Source organism: Oncorhynchus mykiss, chromosome 1 (assembly GCF_057628025.1).
Source record: "Oncorhynchus mykiss isolate SJ-2025 chromosome 1, ASM5762802v1, whole genome shotgun sequence".
Classification (NCBI taxonomy): Eukaryota; Metazoa; Chordata; class Actinopteri; order Salmoniformes; family Salmonidae; genus Oncorhynchus; species Oncorhynchus mykiss.
This window is the reverse complement of record NC_143022.1, coordinates 29,135,387-29,154,871: the sequence shown is the minus strand read 5'-3', so window position 1 is coordinate 29,154,871 and position 19,485 is coordinate 29,135,387. Positions and strand designations below refer to the sequence as shown.

Sequence of the window (19,485 nt, the reverse complement as noted above, 5' to 3'; positions counted from 1 at the left end):
GTCAGGTAGGCTGGATCTAAGACATGACGACAGGGGATGGAACAAATCTGAGAGCCTTGAGGAATGTCTTGTTTTCTGGCCTGAAAAGGACATGCAAAAAAAATACAAGTCAATATTTGCTGTTATTATTACACACGAACTGAGCTGTCCATAGAATCATCGTCATTCAACTATGCACAAATCCAGTAAGAGATATGGCTGTGTGTATATGACAGTTTACAATCCAGGGTTACTCTAAGCAGTTTAGTCACCTCAACTTTCTCAATTTGCCCATTATTTATTACAAGATTTAGTTGAGGTGTAGGGTTTAGTGAATGATTTGTCCCAAATACAATGCTTTTAGTTTTGGAAATATTTAGGACTAACTTATTCCTTGCCACCCATTCTGAAAATAACTGCAGCTCTTTCTTAATTGTTGCAGTGATTTCAGTCGCTGTAGTAGCTGACGTGTATAGTGTTGAGTCAACCGCATACATAGACACACTGGCTTTCCTCTACTAGCCTTACTTTACTGGCATGTCATTATTAAAGAATGAAAAAAGTAAGGGGCCTAGACAGCTGCCCTGGGGAATGTTGGAGAGGCTTCCATTAAAGAAAACCCTCCATGTTCTGTTAGACAGGTAACTCTTTATCCATAATATAGCAGGGGGTGTAAAGCCATAACACATACGTTTTTCCATCAGCAGACTAGGATCGATAATGTCAAAAGTCACACTAAAGTCTAACAAAATATTTCCCACAATCTTTTATCATCAATTTCTCTCGGCCAATCATCAGTCATTTGTGTAAGTGCCGTGCTTGTTGAATGTCCTTCCATATAAGCGTGCTGAAAGTCTGTTGTCGATTTGTTTACAGTATAATATCATTGTATCTGTTAAAAAAAAATCTTAAAGGTTGGTAACAGGCTGATTGGTCAGCTATTTGAGCCAGTAAAGGGGGCTTTACTATTATTTTGTGAACAGAATTACACACACTTTCTAGTAGGCTTAAATGGACTATATGGCAAATAGGAGTGGCATTATCGTCTGCTATTATCATCAGTAATTTTCCATCCAAGTTGTCAGACCTCGGTGGCATGTCATTGTTCATCGACAACAATAATTTTTCGACATCTTCCACACTCACTTTAAGGAATTCAAAAGTTTGTCTTTCATAACTTGGTCAGTTATACTTGGATGTGTAGTCAGCATTTGTTGCTGGCATGTCATCACTAAGTTTACTAATCTTGCCATTAACGTAATTGCCAATATTAGTGGGTTTTGTGATGAATGAGCCATCTGATGAAATGAATGATGTAGCTGAGTGTGTGCCATATATATACTTTACCTGCCTTGTCAGGACAAGCATGTGCCAGCGGATCTGTCAAGCCATCATTGTTCCTCACAACCAGCGTTGGGGTAAGCCTCTGCCTCCTGGCTCTGAAACATGTACTGGAACACAGCAGAGTGGGATACACCTGAAGATAACACTGGCCAGTACTTTCAATCAACTGCAGAGATGCTACCTGCATAGCACACACTGATTAATCTACCCAATAAGCAAGAAGGCATATTGTTGACACATTTTTCGACCATTACCCGCCCTTGTCTGACTAAAGCCATAGAAATGTACGGCTGACAAGTAACTGACAACTTGCACTGACTTTACTGGTGGGTTGATTTCACTTAATATAACTAGACTTTAAGAAAATATATGCAGAGCTAATTCAAACACCATAAACACATTCTACTCACTGATTTCAGGTTGGAATCCATATCAGTAAAGTTCCACTCACTCAAGGGCAGGTTGAAATTGAATGGCTGTAAAGACAGAACAGCATCATATCAATCTGAGCTGCTGTGAGCACTGTCTGACTCACTCCTACCTAGTGAAGAGAAACTAGAGACATTCAAAGGTAGTATATCTGTTCCTGCAGTCATTTTGTGTCCCATGCCTTTGTGACACAATTCCTGGAACAAACTCTGTGTCTGCCAAGTTTTGGAGGGTATTACTCACATCCATGACAGCAGTGGTGGGCTCCACATTCTGCTGGTGGGTCCTCAGGAGAAGCTGCAGGTCCTCCAGACTCATGTCCACATTCTCTTCAGCATCAGGTACCTCAGGCCTACAACACATATCATCATGTCACACTACTAGGGCTTCACTGGAAAACAATACATTCATATGTAACAATAAAAAACATATGTAAAACTTATTATTGAGCTTGGAAAACTGATGGACATGTTTGTTTGTTTGTTTGTTTGTTTGCGTGTGTGTCTCTACCTCTCCAGAGCAGGTCTCTTGAGCCGCCTGTCTGCTCCAGACCCTCGGCCCTCCAGGACGGATTGTACCATGGCAACAGGGAGGACGGGGGGTTCAGAACACACATCACAGGAGCCCAGTGGGACCCCCTCCCCCCGGCCTCGCACCCCTGGGCTCCCTGGCTCCTCTTTGATCAGCATCAAACACTTATCCCTGTGTGGGCACAGAAAACCAGCAGTCTTAAGTTTTTATTTATTTGATTTATTTCACCTTTATTTAACCAGATAGGCTAGTTGAGAACAAGTTCTCATTTACAACTGCGACCTGGCCAAGATAAAGCACAGCAGTTCGACACATACAACAACACAGAGTTACACATGGAATTAACAAACATACAGTAGAAAAAAGAAAAATCTATATACTGTGAGTGTAAATGAGGTAAGATGAGGGCAATAAGTAGGCCATGGTGGCGAAGTAATTACCATATAGCAATTAGACACTGGAATGGTAGATGTGCAGAAGATGAACGTGCAAGTAGAGATACTGGGGTGCAAAGGAGCAAGATAAAATAAATAAATACAGTATGGGGATGAAGTAGTTGGATGGGCTGTTTACAGATGGGCTATGTACAGGTGCAGTGATCTGTGAGCTGCTCTGACAGCTGGTGCTTAAAGCTAGTGAGGGAGATATGGGTCTCCAGCTTCAGTGATTTTTGCAGTTCGTTCCAGTCATTGGCAGCAGAGAACTGGAAGGAAAGGCGGCCAAAGGAGGAATTGGCTTTGGGGGTGATCAGTGAGATATACCTGCTGGAGTGCGTGCTACGGGTGGGTGCTGCTATGGTGACCAGTGAGCTGAGATAAGGCGGGGCTTTACGTAGCAGAGACTTGTAGATGACCTGGAGCCAGTGTGTTTGGCGACGAGTATGAAGCGATGGCCAGCCAACAAGAGAGTACAGGTCGCAGTGGTGGGTAGTATATGGGGCTTTGGTGACAAAACGGATGGCACTGTGATAGACTGCATCCAATTTGTTGAGTAGAGTGTTGGAGGTTATTTTATAGATGACATCACCGAAGTCGAGGATCGGTAGGATAGTCAGTTTTACAAGGGTATGTTTGGCAGCATGAGTGAAGGATGCTTTGTTGCGATATAGGAAGCCAATTCTAGATTTAACTTTGGATTGGAGATGCATAATGTGAGCCTGGAAGGAGAGTTTACAGTCTAACCAGACACCTAGGTATTTGTAGTTGTCCACGTATTCTAAGTCAGAGCTGTCCAGAGTAGTGATGCTAGACGGGCGGGCAGGTGCAGGGCAGTGATCGGTTGAATAGCATGCATTTAGTTTTACTTGCATTTAAGAGCAGTTGGAGTCCACAGAAGGAGAGTTGTATGGGATTGACGCTTGTCTGGAGATTAGTTAACACAGTGTCCAAAGAAGGGCCAGAAGTATACAGAATGGTGTCATCTGTGTAGAGGAGGATCAGAGAATCACCAGCAGCGAGAGCAACATCATTGATGTTATACAGAGAAGAGAGTCGGCCCGAGAATTGAACCCTGTGGAACCCCCATAGAGACTGCCAGAGGTCCGGACAACAGGCCCTCCGATTTGACACACTGAACTATCAGAGAAGTAGTTGGTGAACCAGGCGAGGCAATCATTTGAGAATCCAAGGCTGTCGAGTCTGCCAATAAGAATGTGGTGATTGACAGAGTCGAAAGCCTTGGCCAGGTCGATGAATACGGCTGCACAGTAACGTCTCTTATCGATGGCGGTTATGATATCGTTTTGGACCTTGAGCGTGGCTAAGTGCACCCATGACCAGCTCTGAGACCAGCTCTGAAACCAGATTGCATAGTAATGGAGTTCGAAATGGTTGGTAATCTGTTTGTTGACTTGGCTTTTGAAGATCTTGGAAAAGCAGGGTAGGATAGATATGGGTCTGTAGCAATTTGGGTCTAGAGTGTCTCCCCCTTTGAAGAGGGGGATGACCGCGGCATCTTTCCAATCTTTGGGAATCTCAGACGATAAGAAAGAGAGGTTGAACAGTCTAGTAATAGGGGTTGCAACAATTTTGGCAGATCATTTTAAAAAGAGAGGGTCCAGATTGTCTAGCCCGGCTGATTTGTAGGGGTCCAGGTTTTGCAGTTCTTTAAGAACATCAGCTATTTGGATTTGGGTGAAGGAGAAATGGGGGAGGCTTGGGCGAGTTGCTGTGGGGAGTGCAGGGCTGTTGACCGGGGTAGGGGTAGCCAGGTAGAAAGCATGGCCAGCAATAGAATAATGCTTATTGAAATTCTCATTTATAGTGGATTTATCGGCCGGTAACAGTGTTTCCTAGCCTCAGTGCAGTGGCAGCTGGGAGGAGGTGCTCTTATTCTCCATGGACTTTACAGTGTCCCAGAACTTTTTTGAGCTTGTGCTACAGGATGCAAATTTCTGTTTGAAAAAGCTAGCCTTAGCTTTCCTAACTGCCTGTGTATATTGGTTACTAACTTCCCTGAAAAGTTGCATATCACAGGGGCTATTCGATGCTAATGCAGAACGCTATATTATGTTTTTGTGCTGGTCAAGGGCAGTTAAGTCTGGAGAGAACCAAGAGCTATATCTGTTCCTGGTTCAACATTTTTTGAAATGGGCATGCTTATTTAAGATGGTGAGCAAGGCACTTTTAAAGAATGACCAGGCATCCTCTACTGACGGGATGAGGTCAATATCCTTCCAGGATACCTGGGCCAGGTCGATTAGGAAGGCCTGCTCGCTGAAGTGTTTTAGGGAGCGTTTGACAGTGATGAGGGGCGGTGTTTGACTGCAGACCCGTTACGGATGCAGGCAATGAGGCAGTGATCGCTGAGATCTTGGTTGAAAACAGCAGAGGTTTATATCAGTCCTGCTGAAAAAGGCTTCTCAACAACAGATTTCTTCCAATCTCGACTACATACTATATTTTGATGCTTTGGAAGCCACTACAGGATAAAATGTGTCTTTGCTTTTGTTCTTTGACACTTACCTTGTCTCATCTGTTTGCATTTGCATGTTGCTGGGTTGTGACATTTCAGTAACGTCTGATATGATTGGTCCTCCTGTCATTGCACTATTGGAGCAAGAGGCTGTTTCTGTGGATGGCTGTGGAGAAGGAACAGTAAAATAGTTGAATTAAAGGTTTGTGAAGCTCATAGCCTGACAGACACTATGCAGTTAAAAATAGAACATGTTTTATATGATAGTCATGATGTCCCAATGCTGGAAACTATAAACACAGTACATCTAGCACCATACTTTGTATAAATAGTGTAATGGTGAAAGGTAGAGTGGGTTCATACCGACTGGATATAGAACGGTTCATGCAGGGGCTCCATTTGGTGGTTATGGCTGAACTTGGAGGCTGAGGGCGTGGTTGAGCCATCGTCCAACATAAGGGGACTAGGAGGGCCAAGCATCACCATGATGGGGAATATAGAGAAATCAATAGTGAATCAATGGAAGTACTCTCTTCACTTCTGCAATGAAATGCCTTGGAACTGTTAACTCATAATTTATAGACTGAGAGCCATAGACAGCTGTGTCTGCATAGCCTTACTGGATGAGAGCCGAGGATAAGGGGAAATAACTGTAACCCTTCTGATGGATTGGAAGGGTGAGTCGAGAAAGCAGTGGTTGTCACGACTTCCACCGAAGGTGGTTCCTCTCCCTGTTCAGACAGGGCTCTGCGGTTGGCATCGCCGGCCTACTAGCCATCACCAATCCATGTTTCCTTTTCAGTTTGTTTTGTCTTTGTGTGTATATTTACCCCTGTTTCCCCGCTTAGGTTTGTGCGGGATTATTTTCTTGTTGCTTGTGGAGGCTTTCCTCAGTGTATTTCGCGGGTGGTTATTATAGTAAGGTGCGTTGTGTTTTTACACATTACGGGAGTCCTGTTAGTTCCCATTGTGTTGGGCATTGTTTTTGGGTATTGTACTGTACCGTGTTTTTGGACTTGCCCTTATTAAAATATACGCTACACTGACATCTCTGCTCTCCTGCGTTTTACTCCTCACCTACCTTCAGTGCATAAATGCAACAGTGGTAGTTTTGAGAAACTACATTTTTAATAAAGCTACGCTTGTATCGAACATGTAGGCCTTAAAACACTGAAAAACCCACTTGCTTTTTGACAACAGAGAAAAGTTATAAATTACATTATGTCATTGACTTCTCTGATAATGTTATTTTATTCATCTTATATCAACCACTGCTGTTTCTATTTTGCAAAGGCAGTGTGCACATAATGTAATATCTCAATCAGTAATATATCTAAAAAAAAAGGTGCTCTCTAGAACCTAGAAGGGTTCTTTGGCTGTCCCCACAGGAGAACCCTTTGAAGAACCCTTTTTGGTTCTGGGTAGAACCCTTTTGGTTCCAGGTAGAACTCTTTTGGGTTCCATGTAGAACACTTTCCAAACAGGGTTCTACCTGGAACCAAAAAGGGTTATCCTATGGCAGTGGTCATCAACCTTTTCTGAGTCAAGATCACTTTCTGAGTCAAGATCACTTTCTGAGTCAAGATCACTTTCTGAGTCAAAATTGCAGAGATCTACCTCTCTGATTTTTTATTAACATGACTTAAAAAATGTAAGCCTATGCAACATTAACCAATTAAAAACAGTTCTGTAGTAATGTGGTTTGTGCAGTAAGCTATAGGCCCAATACATTATCACCGCATACTGGCTTTGCTTGAATTTACCTGCTAATGCATTGTTGTTCGGGACATTTAAAAAATATATATATTTCAACATTTGAGGTAGGCTATATGATCACAACGGTAATAGATCCACTGTTGTATTACTTGTGAGGCACAGCTGAGTGAGCATACATTTAAATAATTTGCTTTTTATTTTACTGGGCTGATGGTGCATGCATCTGATGGTCAGTCTCTGCGGAGGGAGAGAGCAGCAGACTGAGGGTCTGTCTCTCAACATCCCTCCGCTCTCCCTTTCCTGCACACTGACCAAAAAGGGACACCGTCTTCCAGCTGATGGCGAAACTTGATTCGCACCGCATTATTTCTGCTTCATGCACAAATTCATGTAGTTACTCATATGAACAGAGAAAGTGAAATATTCCTCGATATTAAAAAAGACCCAAGCCGCTAATAATAATAACAACGCAAGCCTATCGATACACTTTCCTGCTTATTCATTACTGCTGCACTGCTTGTTGCAGCGCTGAGTGGAAATAGGAAGAACGCGCATTTTATGGGTTATAAAAGTGTTTGATGCAAAGTGTTGACAGTGCTGAGTGAGAACTTAAACATGAACTCACTCATAAAAACAGCAGCTCTTTGCTGTATTTGTTGACAGTCTCTCTCTATTCATGGTTTTAAACGTTTTGAAATCTCAAAAGTACCAATATTGCTGAAGCTTTATTTTCATGACCTGCTACGTCACTGCAGACTCGGTCATCTGAGCAATCTGATTGGCCAGTTTTGGCATAGTGCACTTGATTTCCTCTCCAGGCCCAACGGGAAGGCAGAGTTTGTACCTTCAGGCACATAAAATGGCAACAGTTTACCTATCCGGCGCGCAGGACAGCTGAATTGGCTGCACCTAACACCAACAGCTCGAGACTAATAAAAAAATAGGAACACAAGGCTTTATCGTTGTTTTTTTACAGAAATGTTTGGCTAGATCGATCGACTAGAAATGCCGTGGAGATCGACAAGCCGGTTGGTGACCACTGGCCCATGGGGACAGTCGAATAACCCTTTTGAAATCCTTTTTTCTAAGAGTGTTCCATTACTAACCACCAACAGCATACATCTTTTTCTAAGAGTGTTCCATTACTAACCACCAACAGCATACATCTTTTTTCTAAGAGTGTTCCATTACTAACCACCAACAGCATTCATCTTTTTTCTAAGAGTGTTCCATTACTAACCACCAACAGCATACATCTTTTTTTCTAAGAGTGTTCCATTACTAACCACCAACAGCATACATCTTTTTTCTAAGAGTGTTCCATTACTAACCACCAACAGCATTCATCTTTTTTCTAAGAGTGTTCCATTACTAACCACCAACAGCATACATCTTTTTTCTAAGAGTGTTCCATTACTAACCACCAACAGCATACATCTTTTTTCTAAGAGTGTTCCATTACTAACCACCAACAGCATTCATCTTTTTTCTAAGAGTGTTCCATTACTAACCACCAACAGCATTCATCTTTTTTCTAAGAGTGTTCCATTACTAACCACCAACAGCATTCATCTTTTTTCTAAGAGTGTTCCATTACTAACCACCAACAGCATACATCTTTTTTCTAAGAGTGTTCCATTACTAACCACCAACAGCATACATCTTTTTTCTAAGAGTGTTCCATTACTAACCACCGACAGCATACATCTTTTTTCTAAGAGTGTTCCATTACTAACCACCAACAGCATACATCTTTTTTCTAAGAGTGTTCCATTACTAACCACCAACAGCATAAATTGCATTGTAGAAGCCAGCTATGGCACAGTGTTATGAATGTTATTGGAAACGGTATAAACAGATCTGAAAATGTCCAGTTAAAGGGATGTCAGTTCTAAGTCTTCTGGCGGTATGGATGTGACAGATGAAATGATGGAAAATATGAGTCTTTTATGTCACTGTCCCTTGTTCTTTGACTTTGACCGATTTGTTCACACGGGTCACACACGCTGATGGTGCATTTCCAATAGAGGGTAGAGGGTCATGCGCCCTGGTTCAGTGGGGTGGTGTGGGTGTGAGAGGATGGGAGGGATGGGTGAGTGATTGTGTGTGTGTGTGTGTGTGTGAGGGGCTTAGGGCTCAGTAGGTCTGATTCAGCATTCAGCTCCATTCATCCAAGCTGGGATTGTGTTGCGCATCAGCTGACCACATACAGCTGAGTTGGCCATTCCCACTGCTGTGTTTGTGTGTTGTGTTACTATTGTCGATTTGTTAGTACGGTGTGTTAACAAGTGTATGTACATACAAGTGTGTATGTGTGTGTGTGTTTTGAGTGCATGTATTGTGAATCTTAGCCTTTGTGTGTGTGTGTGTGTGTGTGTGTATGTGTGTGTGTGTGTGTGTGTGTGTGTGTGTGTGTGTGTGTGTGTGTGTGTGCACGCACAACAAAGCGAGGCAGTGTACTCACAGCTTTCTCTTCATTCCTACAGTGCTTGTTGTGTTTGACTGCATCTGGCTGAAAAGGAACTGAATCAGCTGTAAAGGAGCAAAAAACAGAATGATTCAGCACCAAAGTAACACACTCTGACTCCCCATTCTCCCTCTCTTTTCCTCTCTCTCCAATTCACACACACGGCATAGTCATGTTAACTGAGAATTTCTCACCTTGTTCATGACTTTCTGCTGCTGGGTGTGGTTCTGTCTCAGTGAGACCACCTCTCTCCACAGCACCTCATTCTGCCTGGAGGAGTAAGACAGACCACTGTGACATTCCCCAGTTTACTATCACCCCTTCACTCACCACCCCGCACGTCCCACACGTGTGTGATCTATATGTGTGATTACTGGGCGATGCTCTGATTTCAGCCTGATGTGTCCTATCTGAGGGCTCACCACCACTGATTCCAGATCAGATAGAGACACGTGACAAGACTACCTGTTCTACTACCTGACACATGCACCACCTGACCAGCACACCTGATGCTATTATAGGGCGCAACAGTCAGGTGAGCAGCTGAATGTTCTCTTAAACCAATGGAGACAATAGACCAAACCATTAAAACATATAATGAGGCTAGGGACAATGCATGGGCTACTGAGGATGGACTATGAGTCTGTTACATACAGTATGGCTTAGTATGGTTAGTAATACGTTTTGTCCCAGTTCAGTGGCCTTAAACCACATTTTTTATAGCATTAAACCAACTACAGTACTGATTATAGTAATTGTATTAATTTAGCAAATTGTTGTTGTAATTATGATTGATGCCATGTACCAGCACATATTCCTACTTACTGTTTCATGTCTTGCATCTGACACTCCATGTTCTCTTGTTGGCTGCGCAGTACCTGCACTTCATACAGCAGCTTACTCAAGTCCTCCTGCCGTACTTTGGTCTCTTCACTCTTCACGATGGAGACCTAAACACACAGACAAACAGACACAGAGGTCTCACTATGTGAACTTTGTTGGTGTGTGTGAGTTTTATTTCCTTGGTTTCTGTCTCACCTTCCTCTTGATGTGCTCCAGCAGGTGTTCGTGGCCTTTCAGGAAGTAGAGGTGCTGAAACTCTGTGTCGTCTCTCTCTGGCTTCACCAGACCACTCTGCTCTATGTTCACCACCTTCCTGAAGCCATCTGTACATCCGGCCAGAGGTTAGCGGCACACAGCAACACACAACACACAACACACAACACACAACACACACACACACACACACACACACACACACACACACACACACACACACACACACACACACACACACACACACACACACACACACACACACACACACACACACACTACCACACACTAACACACATCCAGAGGCACACACACTCAAATACATAAATGAATGCATAGCCTACCTACACATAAACAATACAAAAGTCACTCCTACACAATTGACTTCTAAATACTGCTAAATATCTGACAGGGTACTTCTCTATTCTCTAGAGCTGAGGAGAGGTACTCACACATGTTGAGCTGACGAACAAAGCTGGCCATGTTGTTATGTTTGAAGTATTTTGGCAGCACCTCTTTAGCAAACCTGCCCTGGTCGAACACATGGAAGCTGGTCCCAGTCTGAGGGACAGAACCAAAATAGGGGTTTGTGTTTAAGTTCTATGAAACTGGTTAGACATTGAATACCTCAATTCAACATTTGGGGCCAGTTTCCCAGAAAAGTTAAAGGGACCAAAAGGCAGTTTTAATGGAGATTCTTCATTGAGCATGCTTTTTAGTCCAGGACTAGGCTGTCCGGGAAACCAGACCAATGTCAAAAACATATAATGCTCAGTCCTATAAATCCTGTGAAGGTTGATCAAGTAGGAAGTGTATTTTTTGCTTTATAGCATATAAAATCATATAAAATCTGTCCATATAAAATCTGTTCTGAAAAATGTGTATCTCCTAGTTAATTTTTTACAGGCTAACCGGATTAAAACGGAACAGGGGAAGCTTAGCCACTTACATTAAAAAATATATATATTCTATGTTCTAAAAATTCTATGTGCTAAAATGAAGGTTGAGGGAAACACTATGTACCAGCAAACTGTACCCACACCTCTTAGACACTAAATCAATGCCAAGGTTATGGACTTCTGTCACTTCATCATAGTCCAATAGCACATTCTTTAAGTGTTAAACAGGTTGGCTACAGCACATTCTTTAAGTGTTAAACAGGTTGGCTACATGATTTTGAAAATGTTGTTAAAGTCAACATTTCTATCCCTATATGTGTCCAGTAAGCAAACATCAGTTAATGAACATGATGAAGCCATGATTCTCTCAAAGATGGTTACTCACTTACATTTTGAGGACTCTGTAAGCCAGATTGTGGAGTCTTGGGCATAACAGTAACACAAACACAAACAGGAACAAAGATAAAGGGTTGCTTAGTATAAAGGGAACACTGGAAGACATTTACTCAGTTACCCTCCAGATCTATCTAATGCTGCCGGTGAATGCAAGGCACATGTTTTGGGTTAACCAAAGGTTTAAACACATTCACTTTTCAGTCAACCCGAGTATAAACAGTCATGATATTCAATTAAGTTGATAGTCAAACATAGTACTTGTCTATTACTCATAGTTCTATCTTGCCACTGCCCCTAACCATTACTTATCTTCTCATTCTTGTGATTTATATAAAACACATTCAATATTGTCAACTCTATGAAAGACCTCCGACTCTCTTTAACCAACTTAACCAATCAGAAGAGTCAGTACTTCAGGTACTCACAGCACTCCAGCAGATGAGGTGGTTGGTGTCCGGGTCCTCGACCAGGGTCCACAGTTTGGTGAGGAAGGCAGGCACATTACTGGCATAACCTCCATCCACACCAATAGAGCCAGGAGATTCCTGCATGGCTGCGCTTCAGTTGGAGCTAGGTGGTGTTATTAAGAATATGTGTAAGAGTGTGTATGTGCACAGGTCCTACTCCATCTCTGAGCTGCTTTGCTGCTGACTCTCTCTGGACCAGTTATTCGGCCATATCAGGCCCTGTCATCCCTACAGGCCATCGTCAGCACAAACCTGCCCCTGCAGCATCACCATAGCCCTCCAACACAACAAAAGACCCCACTGGAAAACAATACAGGCCATCACAAAGCCTAGAATAATAGCACACTGTCATGCCAGACAATACAGCACAGGAGCGCTGGTGAATACGTGTGTATACTGAGACTCCTCAATTACTTATCTTCACAGATCATAGAAAAACACCTAAATATCATATAACAACATCATCTAACCCTTAGAAAGAGTACATAGTACAGTATGTGCTTTGCATGAATTGTGTATCAATGCACACTGGTTTTGCGTCACAAAAGTTATTGATTTCCCCCAAAAAATCTAAAGTTATTTTAACTGACTGTTTGATCAAATCTGATAAGGATAATTTCCAAATCCCGGTCAGAAATACAAATTAGTTCTTATTTGTGACCATGTAATTGGAATTCTTGTTTGCATCTCTGAAGAATGCTCCTTTTTATGTATCTTGATCTGTGTTTAGTCACATGACAAATAATTAAGCTCCTTAGGCACTAAACAGAAACGGAAACATAAATAGAAATAGAAGTAGGGCCTACAATTGTGATGTGATGAACAACACTGAAAAAGAAACACCAAAGTACAAAACATAAATGCAAAAATAGTGAAACTGAAAAATATAGCTTGTATTCAAGGCTGACATATAGGCTATGTTCAAAACGAGCAGCAACCTTTGTACAGCATGCTTCGAAAAAAAGGTTCTGGATTTAACCAAAATAGTTCCATTCTTTCTTCATACATGGCACCCCTTAAGGTTTTATATAGAACCAAAATTGATTTCCATACAGAACCCTGAATGGAACCCAAGGGTTCTATATGGAAATAGTTTTGGTTCAGTAAAGAAGAACCCTACAAAGGGTTCTATACACTCACCGCACAAAACATTAGGAACACTCTTCGCAATACTGACCAGGTAAATCCAGGTGAAAGCTATGATCCCTTATTGATGTCACCTGTTAAATCCACTTCAAAATGGTGTAGATGAAGGGGAGAAGACAGGTTAAAGAAGGATGTTTAAGCCATGAGACAATTGAGACATGGATTGTGTATGTGTGCCATTCTGCGGATGAATGGGCACGACAAAACAGGGTATGGTATTAGGTGTCAAGAACTGCAACGCTGCTGGGTTTTTCACGCTCAACAGTTTCCAGTGTGTATCAACAATGGTCCACCACCCAAATGACATCCAGCCAACTTTACACAACTGTGGGAAGCATTGGAGTCAACATGGGCCAGCATCCCTTTTGAAATGCTTTCAACACCTTGTAGAGTCCATGCTTCGACGAATTGAGGCTGTTCTGAGGGCAAAAGGGGTTGCAACTCAATATTAGTAAAGTGTTCACACAGTGTACATGACCTTTATGGATCCATATATGAAGCAAGCAATATGGAGACTTATATTTCCCTCGCTAACTTTAAACATCAGCTATCTGAGCAGCTAACCGATTGCTGGAGCTGTACATAGTCCATCTGTAAATAGCCCACCCAATCTACCTACCTCATCCCTATATTGTTTTGATTTACTTTTCTGCTCTTTTGCACACCAGTATCTCTACTTGCACATCACCATCTGCTCATCTATCACTCCCGTGTTAATTTGCTACATTGTAATTACTTCGCTACGATGGCCTATTTATTGCCTTACCTCCTCACGCCTGTTCTTTTTTTCTTCTATTGTGTTTTTGACTGTACGCTTGTTTATTCCATGTGTAACTCTGTGTTGTTGTTTATGTCGCACTGCTTTGCTTTATCTTGGCCAGGTTGCAGTTGTAAATGGGAACTTCTTCTCAACTAGCTTACCTGGTTAAAAAAAGGTGAAATAAAAAGAAAAAATATAACCCTTTCCAGTTAAATTCTTTTTTTCTAAGAGTTCAGTAGCTTCCTCTGAAACTAGTCGTCTGAGTTCAATGGTGAAGGGAAATGTAAATGAGTATTGATAGACTTTTTCATCCAACAGAGAAAACTGACAGTATTTTGATAGATTATTTGGATCATACATCAATGTTTCATTTTAAGGTGGCATTACAGACCTATTTTTCTTTCAATAATCTGTGAAACACATTTTTATAAAAAGTGGCTTAAGCTCTTATCTGATACAAAGTCTCCATTTAAAGAGCCCTTCACCCAACACTTTTTTCATGGCACAACAGGGATATTTCACTTTGTTCTGGCCGACAACTTTAAAATAATGGAAGTTTAATTTTTTGTCTTTTTATGTATTGTGGCGCCATCTAGTGCTTCGATCTTTATGGATTCCAATATCACATTTAATACAGATGGCCAGTTCGTAGTCAGTTCATACTTCATAGAGAAGGTCAGTACTGCAATAACAAGGTGTCTGATATCCTCTTACATTTGAATGTGATCTTCACAATGACTTCCAGGTGGACCAACAGGATGTCTCCAACAGCTAGCCAGGATCAGAGTCTTCATGCAGGCCAAAGATGCCCTCTCTGCCCTGGGAGGATGAAACTTGAGCAGCGCTGGTATATTCCATTTCCAGAGTGCACTGTGCTCTGGGTCAAATGGAGATGAATTGAGCTGCACTGGTCCCAGAGGTCAAAAGTAGATTTGTTTTATAGCAATTAGAAACAGAACTTTGCATGACTGAAATAGAGCCCTTCAGACAGAATTTAAGTCAAGCGCCTCCTTTTGGGTTAATAAATAGTTTCTTAAGGGAGAGTTAGGTGATGCAATGCATGCTCTTATACCCTACTATTGTCAGAGTATTTCCAATTTACGCGAGTTGCCAAAGGAGTTACAACCTACTCAGGTATAGAGATAGGATTGATTATATTCCTGTCTGGCAGGCCATTCTGTAGAGAAGGGCTTTGGAGGAAATGGATGGTAGAGAAACATACAGGGCTGCTACATAATGTAAGCAACCTGTCAAAGATACAGTCTGTCTAATATCTCAAAGCAACATTTATCTTTTGCTTTCTGAAAAACAGGAAATAGTTTAGATACTTATCCTGATAATTTATTGATATAAAAAAGACATTTACATGCTGCGAGCAACTACAAAGCAACTCTTAGTCTTTTTTTCCCAAATCACATGTATTTGCATTTAGATGCATTTGACCCCCCATGTGCCTGGGAGAGATCCGGCTGAAATACCTAAGCAGAATCAAAAATGCATTGCATTGATGTTCATTCTCGTGATATCATGGGCATGCTAGACTATAGGGCCTATTTAGGTTTGGGTATGTTTCTTTTTTTAAATGTAGCCAGTTACAGTTACCTGTTAAATTATTTTCCGTTACTTTTGGACAAAAATGATCCATCAAACGCAATTAGTGTGTCAACATAATGGTCTCTGACTATTGGTCAGACTTGCTCAGGTGGAACAAACGTAAACTTTCGCCTTTTATCAATGCGGACTTAAATGTCATTGAGAAAACAGAAAGGTGAAGATCCTTTCTGAATTCAAAAGTAATCCAATAAGTAATCATAGTTTTTCAAAAGTAACCTGATTAGAATATTTTAGCTGGTAAAGTATTTGATTACAGTTACAGTTTTTTGTAATCAGATTACAGACTGATTACTCCCCAAACACGTCATTGAAATGACGTGGAAACATTGTTGATTCAACCAGTGTGTGCCCAGTGGGTGTTGACAGAACAATGGAATCCATCAGTGAAGGTCTAGTATAAATCTATCCATAATGAAGCCCATGCATTGACGTGCTTTTTAATGTCCTGTTTTTTTTTCTCAGGCGGAGGATTTGTTTGGATTTCGCTTATCTCCTTCCTCCCTAAACACACAAAGTAAGTACTTCTTTATACCAGGGGAAGGTTGAAGGTCACACCATGGTCAATTCTAGCGTGGGCATTAGAGGATGTATAAGCTGACTTGCAAATCCAAATTCTGTTTGCTCTGTACAGTTTGGATTTACACCTGTCATGCTTTTTACTGCTTATTACACTGTTATATCAGACATATCTGTTTCACCTAATTGAATCCAGTGAAATCCATCTTTCTGTGAAGTTTTCTAAATCTGTGGCAGGCAGTTACTTAACATGGGTTACTCAATCCTGGGTTTGTCAATCCTCACAAAGGCCCTGGAATTACTCAATCCTGGGTTTGTCAATCCTCAGAAAGGCCCTGGAATTACTCAAACCTGGGTTTGTCAACCTCAGAAAGGCCCTGGAATTACTCAACCTTGGGTTTGTCAACCTCAGAAATGCCCTGGAATTACTCAACCTTGGGTTTGTCAACCTCAGAAAGGCCCTGGAATTACTCAAGTCTGGGTTTGTCAATTCTCAGAAAGGCCCTGGAATTACTCAAGCCTGGGTTTGTCAAGCCTCAGAAAGGCCCTGGAATTACTCAAGCCTGTGTTTGTCAAGCCTCAGAAAGGCCCTGGAATTACTCAAACCTGGGTTTGTCAACCTCAGAAAGGCCCTGGAATTACTCAAGCCTGGGTTTGTCAACCTCAGAAAGGCCCTGGAATAACTCAATCCTAGGTTTGTCAACCTCAGAAAGGCCCTGGAATTATTCAAGCCTGGGTTTGTCAAACCTCAGAAAGGCCCTGGAATTACTCAAGCCTGGGTTTGTCAAGCCTCAGAAAGGCCCTGGAATTACTCAAGCCTGGGTTTGTCAAGCCTCAGAAAGGCCCTGGAATGACTCAACCCTGGGTTTGTCAACCTCAGAAAGGCCCTGGAATTACTCAAATAAGATGAAGGACCTAAAACAGTCTGTGGTTGCCAGTGCAGCCTCTGGGTCATGATCTAGTAAAAAGCTTGGCGTAAACATGGTGTCCCCCAGCAGCACTACCCAGTGTAGTGCCTCACCATTTATATAGCATTACGCTCATGCAAATCTCAATTAGCAGATTCTCCATTAGAAAATGACGTCTTATTCAGCCAGTGGTTTTACTTGTATCTATATTGAAAGTGTATTTTCACCAACAGTAAATCAGTTGCAAATGTTAGTGTTTTTCTTTTTTCAGAAGAATAAATAGAGAGTAGTGGCATGGATAGAGATACAGAATAGTAAGAGAGGACAAATACTCAAAGATGAAGGGAAATAGGAATCCTGTGGTGAGTAATGAAGAAGGTAAAAACAAGGGGTGGGGTGGCAAGGAGAGCGAGCAATAGAGGGGAGGGGCAGGGAGAGAGAGTATCATCTCATGCTTTGTTGATTTCAAAAAAACTTTTGACTCAAGTTGGCATGAGGGTCTGCTATACAAATTGATGGAAAGTGGTGTTGGGGGTAAAACATGCCATTATAAAATCCATGTACTCTAACAACAAATGTGCGGTTAAAATTAGCAAAAGAACACAAGCATTTCTTTCCACAGGGCCGTGGGGTGAGACAGGGATGCAGCTTAAGCCCCACCCTCTACAACATATATATCAGCGAATTTGGCGAGGGCACTAGAACAGTCTGCAGCACCCGGCCTCACCCTACTAGAATCTGAAGTCAAATTTGCTGATGACCTGGGGATTCTGTCCCCAACCAAGGAGGGCCTACAGCAGCACCTAGATATTCTGCACAGATTCTATCAGACCTGGAACCTGACAGTAAATCTCAGTATACAAAAATAATGGTGTTCCAAAAAAGGTCCAGTTGCCAGGACCAGAAATACACACTCCATCTAGATACCGTTGCCGTAGAGCACACAAAAAACAATTGTCAAAGATTTCTAGGAGTGGTGGGTGTAGAGTCAGGCGCAGAGAGCAATACTTCCAAATTAATGCGTTTATTGCGCTTGGTCCAGCCAACAATCAGGCAATGACCTTAAATCAAGTATGTCTCCAAAACCCATGAAAAGAACACACAACAAAATGCGCTGGCAAAAAACAACTTCACCACTGACAGTAAGGAGAAGCGCGTACAAAAGCAAGCGGGCACTAGAAGTTTAAATAGACTACTGATGAACCAAAGTAAGCAACAGGTGAAAACAATCAAGACAAAACCAATAGAAAAGAAAAAGGGATCGTGGCAGCTAGTAGACCAGTGACTATGACCTCCGAACGCCGCCCGAACAGAGGGAGGAGCTTCAGTGGAAGTCAACAATACATACCTCGGCCTAAATATCAGCACCACAGGTATCTTCAACAAAGCTGTGAACGATCTGAGAGACAAGGCAAGAAGGGCATTCTATGCCATCAAAAGGAACATAAAATAAGACATACCAATTAGGATCTGGCTAAAAACACTTGAATCAGTTATAGAAGCCATTGCCCTTTATGGTTGTGAGGTCTGGGGTCTGCTTACCAACCAAGAATGAACAAAACACCAAATTGAGACTACATACAGAATTCAGCAAAAATATCCTCTGTGTACAACGTAAAACCCCAAATAATGCATGCAGAGCATAATTAGGCCGATACCCGCTAATTATTCAAATCCAGAAAAGAGCCGTTAAATTCTACAACCACCTAAAAGCAGTGGTGTAAAGTATATTTTTTACAACTTTTACTTTTACTTCACTATATTCCAAAAGAAAATAATGTATTTTAAACTCCATACATATTCCCTGACACCCAGAAGTACTTGTTACATTTTGAATGCTTAGCAGGACAGGAAAATGGTCCAATTCACGCAATTATCCCTGGCCATCCTGGCTGCCTCTGATCTGGCGGACTCTCTAAACACATGCTTTGTTTGTAAATTATATATGAGTGTTGGAGTTTGCCCCTGGCTATTCGTAAATTAAAAAACAAGAAAATGGTGCCGTCTGGTTTGCTTAATATAAGGAATTTTAAATTATTTCTACTTTTACTTTTGATACTTAAGTATATTTAAAACCAAACACTTTTAGACTTTTACTCAAGTAGTATTTTACTGGGTGACTTTCACTTTTACTTGAGTCTTTTTCTGTTAAGGTATCTATGCTTTTCAAGTATTACCACCACTGCCTAAAAGGAAGTGATTCCCAAACCTTCCATAACAAAGCCTTCACCCAGAGATTAACCTGGAGAAGGGTCCCCTAAGCAAGTTGGTCCTGGGGCTCTGTTCACAAACACAAACAGACCCCACCGAGCCCCAGGACAGCAACACAATTACACCCAACCAA

At 41.7% G+C, this 19,485-nt stretch overlaps 1 protein-coding gene and 1 long non-coding RNA gene across 2 annotated transcripts; one reads left to right on the top strand and one right to left on the bottom strand.

Moving 5' to 3' along the window:
• Window positions 1-1,327: 1,327 nt before the first annotated feature.
• LOC110532139 (heat shock factor protein 4-like) lies at window positions 1,328-12,364 on the bottom strand. Its single transcript, XM_036974932.2, has 13 exons — window positions 12,156-12,364; window positions 11,724-11,756; window positions 10,888-10,996; window positions 10,418-10,545; window positions 10,205-10,329; window positions 9,574-9,649; window positions 9,377-9,444; window positions 5,560-5,659; window positions 5,247-5,362; window positions 2,263-2,454; window positions 1,996-2,104; window positions 1,734-1,799; window positions 1,328-1,430 (listed from the first exon to the last, which is right to left on the bottom strand). Exons 1-13 carry the CDS (start codon window positions 12,279-12,281, stop codon window positions 1,371-1,373), a joined length of 1,308 nt encoding a protein of 435 aa, XP_036830827.1. The 5' UTR covers window positions 12,282-12,364; the 3' UTR covers window positions 1,328-1,370.
• A 1,976-nt stretch (window positions 12,365-14,340) lies between these two features.
• On the top strand, window positions 14,341-19,140 carry LOC149985463 (uncharacterized). Its single transcript, XR_016482789.1, has 3 exons — window positions 14,341-14,950; window positions 16,180-16,231; window positions 16,523-19,140. It is a non-coding gene; the product is annotated as an uncharacterized LOC149985463 (long non-coding RNA).
• The last annotated feature ends 345 nt before the right edge of the window (window positions 19,141-19,485 follow it).

Bases quoted from the DNA above. Each gene is read 5' to 3' on its own strand.
- LOC110532139 (XM_036974932.2), bottom strand. From the start codon at position 12,281: ATGCAGGAATCTCCTGGCTCTATTGGTGTGGATGGAGGTTATGCCAGT. The intron at 9,650-10,204 runs GTAAGTAGGAAT...TTACTCCTCCAG, and splicing joins CAGATGCAAGACATGAAACA to GCAGAATGAGGTGCTGTGGA. The intron at 9,445-9,573 runs GTGAGAAATTCT...GCTCCTTTACAG, and splicing joins AGCAGAAAGTCATGAACAAG to CTGATTCAGTTCCTTTTCAG.